This window comes from Monoraphidium neglectum (assembly GCF_000611645.1).
Source record: "Monoraphidium neglectum strain SAG 48.87 unplaced genomic scaffold scaffold01013, whole genome shotgun sequence".
NCBI lineage: Eukaryota > Viridiplantae > Chlorophyta > Chlorophyceae > Sphaeropleales > Selenastraceae > Monoraphidium > Monoraphidium neglectum.
The window spans coordinates 9,065-18,338 of NW_014012615.1; the positions used below are offsets into that span (position 1 = coordinate 9,065).

Sequence of the window (9,274 nt, forward strand, 5' to 3'; positions counted from 1 at the left end):
GCGCCGCGCCGTGTGCAGGCTTCGCGCGCCACCGACGCTGCGCGCGATCGCCTCTGCCGCCTGGCGGGCCGGGCTGATCGCCGACCTGGACGGTTTGGAGACCGAGGCCGCGGCCGCCGCGGCCCAGTCGTCAAACTGTGAATGCGACGAGGAGCGCACCGCCTGCGCGGGCGCCGGCGAGCACCCGCGCAGCTTTGGCGGGGACAGCTGCGCCGACGCATGGTGCTGCGAGGGCGGCGCCGGCGGCGGCGGCGGGGGCGGCGGCGGCGCCGGCTCGTGTTCCCCAGTCGCCGACGGCAAGGGCAGCTGCTCGGCTCGGTCCCCTGTCGTGGGCGCGCTGCTGCAGGTGTCAGTCAGCAGCGCTTGCTCGGCCGGCTGCCGTGACGCCGATCTGATCGCCGCGTTCGATCTGCCCGAGGTTGCGCCGCCCTGCGGCGCCTGCGGCGGCGCTGATGCGGCCAGCGATAACGACGATGATGAGTCGACTTGCGGCGTCTGCCTGGAGCCCCCTGTTTCTGTTGCGCTGCTGCGCGGCTGCGGCCACAGGCTCTGCACCGCGTGCGCGCGTGGCGTCGTCGGCGCCGTCGGCAAGGCGCCGACGGCGTGCCCGGTGTGCCCCTTTTGCAGGGGGACGATCCTGGGGTTTGACAGGGCTTAGCGCTCGGCTGCGCTCACAGGCCTTGTCACCCACAGGCTCGCGCCTTCTTCCTGCACTCCTGCGTACCTGGCAGCTGCCCCTTTACTGCACTCCTGCTGACCTGGCAGCTGCCCTTTGGAGCCCTCGTCGGCGCTGGCTCGCCCGCGGCCGGCCCGTTCAGGTCGCGCCGCGGCGGGCCTGCCACGGCTTGATCTCTCTGCGCTGCTTTTTGAGGGCGGAAAAGTTCCCCATGATACTATTGATGCTTATCCCTAGACCAACGAGGACGGCGGCTTGGAAATCGCGGATCAACGCGATTTGCGACCGCCGCGCCACGACCGTTGCCGCGCCCGCTGCTTGCCTGCTTTGAGCGCGCCCCTGCATGCCCGCAGGGCGCGCGGTTGCAGTTGCACTCGGCAACCCCTGGCTTAACCCAAGCGCCCGCCGCGCGGGACGGCCCTGGCCACCGCCGGCGGGCCGCGATTGGTCCACTTACATCGTGCCAAAGGCAAAAGCCCGCCACTCTGCCAGGGCCTAGCGTCCATTCAAGCTTGCCACTGTATGGCCCCTCGCGCCTCAACTGGTGCGCCCGCCCGCCCGCCCTCCCGCTTGCTCTGAGTTGATGCAGCAGCGGCGCCGGCGGCGCAGGGCTCGCCGCACGTTTTGCCGCCCGTCCGCCAGCGTCAAACAAGGGCGCTCTCGCCCGATCGGTCGGCGCGGCTTTGACCACACACACGCGTGGCGGCGGGGTTCCCTCTTTCAGGGTCCCTCCGCGCGCCGCTGCCCTGGCTCCGCTATATGACCCCAGTCTGGACAATCACACCTGTGGACAATCGCATGCGTGCACAATCTCATGCGTGGACAATCACAAACGCTGGCCAGCGTTTCGCCCGGGGCCTCTTTGCCGCCCCGCACGCGCCGGACCGCTCCGTTGCGCCCCCTCAGCTGCTGTGTCTACTCCTAAAGCAAGGCCCGCACCTTTCTGTGTCCGCTCTGATCCAGACCGCCGCGCCGGCTGTTGCATATGTGTCAACACTTTGCTGAACATGTTGCTGCAGCAAAAGACGGACGCCAAGCCGCGACCGTACCCGACACCGCCCACGCATCCACGACTGTCAACCCATCCATCCTCGCGCCGGCCCCTGCTTTGCCCGCTGCTTGATCCTCCTTTCTCGCCCGATTTGCGGCGCACCCGTATGCATGAAGAAGTGACCTGTGCGCCTGCTTGCAAAACCCGCTCCGAGGGGCTTGGCTGTGCCATTTTTCAACCTGCACCAAGGCAGTTGCTGCCGGCTTTACGTTGTCTCAACTGCTCGTTGCCCCCTGTGGTGCAGCCAATGGCACGGCGCAGGCCATATAAGGCGCGTCCCATCGCTTTCTTGCCCAGTGTGCGGCAGCAACGCGGTTTCTCCCGTGCCCGCCGCCCGGCGCGCTTTTTTGGCGGGCGTCGCACCGCTACCGGGATGAAGGGCAAATTGCACGGCGACGGAAAAGAGGTTGGTACTGTCTCCGCGGACATGGTCGGGGCCCCCGCCAAGCGCGATGTTTGCGTGTTGCGTGTTGCAGACGCTGCCCTCTGAGGGCTTCTGAGCGCGTTTTTTGTCTGCCCACACATGCGGGCCACCTTTGACCCGCTGCTTTCGGCGGCGATGCCGCCAGAGGGAGTCGCACGCAACGAGAGGGGCCAAGACCCCTGGGCCATCGCCGCCTGCCACCCAGGCTTATGTTTCTCGCTCCCGCGCTTGCCCTGCCCTGATCATTTTGCGTCTGGAAGCTCCCCTTTCATGACAGCCATCTCATCTTATCAGGCGCCATTTGGTAACGCGTGCGCGAGGGTGGTGCAGCTGGCAGCAGGGGTTTCAACGCGGATCGAGCCACTGTATGCAGTCCCGTGCATTGTGCCCGTCCCAACCAAGTGCCAGAGGTTGTGAGTGTACGATATATAAAAGCCGTTACCCAGTTTGCAGCGAATCTGGTGCGATCAGGAAATGGGGGTTGCCGCCGCAGCACAGACCGGCGGCGGCTGAGGTTCTCAGTCAAGCAGGGGCGAGGCAGGCGCAGCGCGGCGCCGCGCGCCGCCCGCCTGCCAGCGCGCATGCACAGCGGGGGCGGCTGGCCGCGCCTGTAACAAATCAAACGCGCCGCCAAGGAGAGGCGCGGGTGTGGTGCGGGGGGCGCCACGGCCCAAACCACTGGCTGAGCGGGGCAGCTACGCCCTGTCCTGGGGCAGCCGGCTCCGGCCGGCGCCGCGCCCAGCAATCGGCGGCGGCGGCCACGGTTGCCGCGGGGCCAAAAGAGAGGTCAGGAGTGGGTTCCATATTCATCGGAGAGCACGCGGCCCCCAAACAGAGTGCATGTGCACGCTCTCAGCGGTGAGGAAGGGAGATGCCCGGACGAGCGGCCCCCGGGGGTCAAAACGGGATCAGCGGCAGCGGCGGCCGGCAACAGTCAACAGACATGATGTAATCACGAGGTGTAGGCGAGGGGCCAGGTCAGGGGGGCGGCTCTGGAGGGCTGCCCCGGCCGCAGGAACTGCCCAAGCCAGCGGCGGCACGAGGGCCGCGCGTGCGGCGAGGGCGGGCAGAGGCCGCCTTTCGTCCGCTCGAGCTCTCGACTGTCTTTCCGAGGGCCCTCGTTGGGGCCGCCCCGGGGTCAAGCGGACGCGGCGGCTCGCGTGCGCGCGCATGCGCGCGCGTGTGTGCGCGTGTGTATGTACAAGGCAGTCAACGCCCTCTCGAGCCGCTCACTAACTGCGCCCTCGCCCCTCTCCGGCCGCCCCCACGCAGCGGGATAACGCGGCAGCGAGCCGGCGGGGCCGGCGCCAATCGATCGGAGCCGATCCAACCAACAGCAAACAGCAATAGAGGGCAGGAGAATCAGAATGAAAATAAGAAGGGGATTGAAAAAGCGCCCGCACGGCACGCCCGCCTGCGCCGTGGCCGGACGCCGGCCACGCGATGGCCGCCTCCCCGCCGGGCGCCCCGCCGCGCGAACGGCGCCGCGCACGCGCTCGAACGCTCACGCGCCGAACCCGAGGCTGCGAGAGCTGACGCTGCGGCTGAGCGCGACCTTGCGGATCCCCTCCAGCGGCTTGGGCGCGAGAGCCGGCAGGAACACGGCCCGCAGGCCCTCCGACCAGAGGATCGGCAGGATGATCTTAGAGGCGCTGAGCAGCAGGGCGACGGCCATGTACAGCCCCCGCAGCGTCGGCCGCGGCAGCAGCAGGCGGCCGACGCCGTAGAGCGCCACCATGAAGAAGTGCATCACGAGGTTTGAGGGGCTGGGATTGAGGCCCGAGAGGAGGGAGATCGGGCCCTCTGAGTAGATGCCGCCGAGGGTGAGGTAGTCGAAGCAGGCGGAGCGCATCTCCTCCTGGGCAGGGTCCCCCGTGGCGCAGAACACCTGGGGTTTGGGGAGGGCGGTGCCGGGGACGTTTCGAGGCGCGGGCCGTGAGAGAGCGGCACAGAGACGGCTGAGACCGAGGCGGGGCTGCTCTGCAGGGGCCGCTCGTGGACGAAGGGGGGCGGCTAGGGCGGGCAGCCGGCTGCTGCTGATGGCTGCTGAACGGCCGCAAAGCGGGCGCTCGACGCCCCGCCGTGCAGTACACATTCAATTGGGTGCATGCCTCCACCCACCTGCACAATCCCTCCCCCCGCAGCCCCCGCTCCAGCCCTTCCCTCAAACGTGAGATTCCCCCACGCGCGCACGCGCACCACAAACACCCTCCAAACACCGTGTCATGATTGCATACAGTGCACCCGCTCGTCGGCGTGCAACCGGCCGCACCTTGTACAAGGCGTTGGCGAGCGTGTTGATCGTCGCCGACAGCGGCTTCCGCGCGGTGTAAAACTCCGCGGTCCGCCCCGCGGTCGCGATCGCGTCCTGGAAGTCCGGCAGCGGCCGCAGCATCTCGCAGAGCAGCCGCGTGTCCGACAGCGCCACGGTCATGCCGCCGCCGGTGAGGGGGTGGCGCATGTTGAAGGCGTCGCCCAGCAGCAGGGCACCTTTGGGCGGGAGAGCAGGGAGGGGGGAGGGTGTTGGAAGATGACAAGCGAGGGTGAGCGGAGGGTGTATTGAATGTTAATGGATTGTAATGTTTCGCAAGTAGGGGGTGGTTAGTCAGCGCCGGCTGGCAACAAACCCGGAAGTAGCGCCCCACAGCAGCGAATCAAGCGTTGGATGCTCATGCAACCGCACAAGACGAGAGCTGCAGAGGCGCTGCCGCGCGCGCGATGCGCCCGCCCCGCGCACCCGGCTGGTGCAGGGGCTTCGACGTGAGCTGCTTGTTCTGCATGGTGCGGATCGTGGCGCCATCGAGGGAATCCAAAAACGCCGACCGCAGCTCCGGAGGCACCTCGGGCGCCACGTGGGTGCGGAGGTAGCCGGGCAGGTCGGCAGGCAACTTCGCGCCGGGGACGTCCACGAGGCAGCGCACCTGGGGTGTTAGCCGACAGGTGTGTGTGTGTGTGTGTGTGTGTGTGCGCACGCGCGCGCGCACGCGCGCGTGTCAGTCTGGGTAAAAAGGTTTATCAAGGAGCGTCGCAACAACTGCATGATTCGGTCGCCCAAATCTGGGTTGCTGGCGCCGCACGGCTGCGGCAGAGGCGCGCCGAGCGGAAAGACAGGAGAGGGAGGGGCCCCCGTCCCTGCCAATCACCTCTGTAGAGCTGATAGGGTAGAATAGGATGGGGCTGGGCTTGGCGAGCACGACGTGCCCGTGGTTGGGGAAGGGCAGGGAGACGCCCTTGAGCAGCAGGCCGACAAAATAGGAGGGGTGCTTGATGTCCGGGTCCGCCAGCTGCTTCCTGGGGGGTTGGGGCATGGGAGGGGATGAGGCGGGGTGGAGGAGGGGGGTGCAGGGTGTGGAGGGGTGGTGCGTCAAAGGCAAGAGCAGGGAGAGGCTTGGTGGCGAGGACGTGATGGGGAGGGGTTGCGCAACGAGGGAGGCGGCCGTGTGGAGGATGACAAAGGATGCTGCCTGGGGCGTGGGTGAGCCTGGTGACGTTTGCATGAGCTGCCGAGACAGCATGCAGGCGGCAGGCGAGCAGGCAATCCAGATCACGCTGTGCGTGCCCGGGGGGGGGGGGGGCCAGACGTGCGACCGCGCACACCGGCCGCCATTGCTGCTGCCACAACTCCAGGACGCGCTGCACCGGCTGCGCTGCTGATTGCGCGCTCCACTGGCCCAGTCAAGGCGCCAGCTGTCCCCCTCCCCCACCCAGCTGGGGCCCCCCAACTGCCACCCCTGCAGCAAGCCTGTACACATGGACACGACTGGACCCTCCCTCGGCCGCCACCGCCAAACACACCCCCAACAAGCTGCGACCTCGCACCCGCCGCCGCCCCAGCCCAGCAGCCCTGCCACTGCCCCGGCCCTGCCGCCGCTGCCCCTCCGCACCTGAACTGTGAGTACATGCCGTCGCACACCACCGTGAGGTGTGCGCGCGCGGTGCGGACCTCCCCGTCGCCGGTCTTGTACTGCACGCCGCTCACGGGCTCCCCCTCGGACCAGTCCAGGCCGCGGTCTGCGGCGGCGACGAAAGGCGATGGGTGGCAGCGCGCGTCTGCGGTGGTTTGCCAGGGCCAGTGAGGGCAACGCCGCCGTCGCTGCTGCAACAGCTAGTGCTGCCACAGCGACTGCTGCTGCTGCTGCTGCTGCTGCTGCTACAGCTACTGCTGCTGCTGCTACAGCTGCGGTAGGCGTAAAAAGCAGCAGCTGCAGCAGCAGGCACAAGGTGACATGATGCATAGGCAACCCTCCAGCTTCAAGGTCCATGCACTGCGCCCCGCCGCGCCCCCCGCCGCCCCGCCGCCGCAGCGCACCGTTCAGCAGCCGCCGCACCGTCGCCTCGCGCGCGGTGACGCCGACCGTGCCCGCCGCCGCGTACCGCAGCTGCTGTACGAAGCGGCCGTGGTGGAAGCTGCGGCCGGCGACGTCGGGCCCAAGGCCCTCCATTGGATACTTGATGCATGCATAGCGGCCGTTCTTATACAACGCATAGCCGTACACCTGCGGAAACCGATTCCGGGGAGGCGGCGCGGGGACGTCAGTTGCCGGGCTGAGGCCGTGGGCTGCGCAGGGCCTGGGCGCCGTAGGCGAGAGGCGAGCATGCACGCAAACCTCCTGCTGGTGGCGCGCAGGCTGTCTGCAGCCTTGTGGCAGCAGGGGCAGCGGGGCCGCGGCGCCGCAGGCGGCGCCGGCGCCGTCCGGACTGCGCCGCTGCAGGCGCCTCGTCAGCCGCCAGCTGTCCTGGTAGGATGCGCGGGACGGCCCGCACACGACCTTCCGCCCAGCTCCTGCACCCGGAGCAGCGCCACTGGCAGGGCCACCGCCAGCCGCGGCACCCGCGTGCGCGACGTTCCCGCCGCGTGCTGCCCTGCCAACTGCCAGCGACGCGACCTGTCGTATGCTTGACGCCGCGGCTCACCCTCTGGCTGTCGATGCCATCAGTGCAGTCCTCCAGGCCCATGCGCTTGAGCATGAGGTAGCCGCCCGGCTGCAGCAGCTCCCCGACGATGCGGTCGGGCTGGCTAAAGTCCCGCTCCAGCAGCAGCACGCGGCGGCCGTCCTGCGTCGGCGGGGGCGCAGATCGCGGCAGGGCCCAGTGGGCGTTGTTGCGCAGCGGCAGCGCGCGCGAACGGAACGGCCGTGGTGGCAGGGAGCGCGATTGCGAATGGGGATCAGGGCAGGCGCGGTGACAAAGGCCCAGGCGCGTGCTTGGCGAGGCCACCTGTCGCGATGTCGCTGTGCCAGCTGTGGAGGCACCGCCGCGCGCACACCTTTGCCTGCCCGAACGCCAGCGCCGAGCCCGCTACACCGGCTCCAACGACAATTAAGTCCCAGACCTGCGCGAATGAGGGCCGAAGAGGGCACTTGGCGGGGTACTATCCTGTGGCAATGAACGCCTGCTTGCACAACCCGCGCGGGCCCGTCCTGATCCTGGAGCCTCGGAAGGCGCACCTCAGGGTCTGAGCCGTAGTCTTCGCTAGAAGGCACCTTTGGCAATGGCGTGTGGGTGCCATGCCCCGCCCCGTTGGCGAAAGACGCTGCCGAGAACATCGTGGTGTCTGACGTGGGTGACTGCCGCATAGAACGGCTGATTAGATAGCTAAGATTGCCAAAAGATTGAGGGCGGACAGTGCCGAGCTCACAACGGCGATCTGGGCGCTGTGCGTGCCTGACTCGTGCAAAATAATGCAGCAGCGTGCGCGCCGGCTCTACAAACGTTTGGTGTGCATCTGAAAATTGCCTGCATGCGAACAGTAGCCAGTCGGCAGTTTTGTGCAGAAGCGCGGCACCCGGGTGACGTCCGCATCCCTGCCACAACCTCTTCATCAGCAGGAGGTAGAATCCTCATTCGCTTCGAGGCCAATTTTGATTTTGCTCTCCCTAAAGCGTGATATCGCTGCAGCGATCTTGTTGTCATCACTCTGCTCGCTTCGGGGACCGTTTCACGCTTGTGGCGGTGGTCGCACTCATCTTGAATTTTTCCGAAATATTTTTTTTGGACATCTGGTCGCCCGTGGCAGGGCCCCCGCAGCCATGCAGTTCGGCGCGCCGCCGCACCACCACGACGGCGGCCCGCAGGCGGTGTTTGCGGTGCAGCAGACGCAAGGCCATGTGTGAGTGTGCGCGCTGCTGCATGCATTATTGCGCACGCATGCTGCGCACGGCGGACGGCGCTGCGCACCTGGCCGGCGCCCGGCAGCCGCAGCCAGGCGCGCCTGCCGCTCGCGTGCGGCGGCTGCCCGCATCGCTGGCCGCAAGCCAGGGGCCTTGTGCACGTTTCCTTTGCGGCGCCGCCCGCCACAGCATGATGTGCGTATGCCCACCTGTTCATCGCGCATGCATGCTCACGTGTGCAAAGCAGCAACCCCTCACCTCACCCCTTCATCAGCCCTCGCTCACACTGCCGCCGCTGCCGCTGACCCGCTGCTGTCCCCGCCAGGCTGTGTTGCCTCTGTGGCACGGCCATCCCACCGAACCCCTCCAACATGTGCGTTAACTGCATCCGCTCCCAAGTGGACATCACCGAGGGGATACAGAAGCAGGTGCGTGGTCGTGAGCTCCAGGGCGGCTGCGGCGCGCCACGAGGATCATGCATGGCGGGCGCTCGGGTGCCGCCGCGGCGCGCGATCAGCTGCGCGACGCTACGACCGCGGCCGGCGGCCAGCGACAGCTGGCGCGCCAAGCACGGCCGTTCCGCGCAAACTCTTTTGGACTTGCGCCTGTGCACAACGCCAGCACGCACGCGTGCGGCTTTCATGGGGCAGCCTGTTGGCATGTTGGCGCCCCGCCTGGGCTGCTATCGCCGGCTCCACCTGTCGACCACACCAGCCTCCGGCCACCCATACACATGAACGCATGCGTGCATGTATGCAGATACACATGCACGCGTGAGCACGCACGCACGCAACCATGCACATCCGCTCGCTCGCACTTGCCCTCACGCACAGATGCACACAACTCTGCCCTTCGCGCACACACACACACACACGCACACATTCCACGCCCCGCCAGGTGACCATCCTGTTCTGCAAGGACTGCAACCGCTACCTGCAGCCGCCAAAGCACTGGGTGCGCGCTGAGCTGGAGTCCAAGGAGCTGCTCACCTTCTGCCTCAAACGCATCAAGGG

General features: G+C 67.6%; 2 protein-coding genes across 2 annotated transcripts in view; one reads left to right on the forward strand and one right to left on the reverse strand.

Annotated features, from left to right (window-relative positions):
- MNEG_6309 (hypothetical protein) overlaps positions 1–658 on the forward strand; it is a gene marked incomplete at both ends in the record, with an annotated part of 4,522 nt that extends 3,864 nt beyond the window's left edge. Inside the window, one exon of the mRNA XM_014045217.1 lies at positions 19–658. Coding sequence (XP_013900671.1) covers positions 19–658 — 640 coding nt within the window. The remainder of the gene's footprint in view (positions 1–18) is intronic.
- A 2,997-nt stretch (positions 659–3,655) lies between these two features.
- Positions 3,656–7,697, reverse strand: MNEG_6310 (squalene monooxygenase; the record flags this gene model as incomplete). Its single annotated transcript, XM_014045218.1, has 10 exons — positions 3,656–4,039; positions 4,424–4,641; positions 4,889–5,072; positions 5,295–5,442; positions 6,036–6,201; positions 6,461–6,647; positions 6,759–6,887; positions 7,066–7,206; positions 7,418–7,483; positions 7,599–7,697. The coding sequence occupies 10 exons, from the start codon at positions 7,695–7,697 to the stop codon at positions 3,656–3,658; spliced, it is 1,722 nt and encodes a 573-aa protein (XP_013900672.1).
- Positions 7,698–9,274: the final 1,577 nt, after the last annotated feature.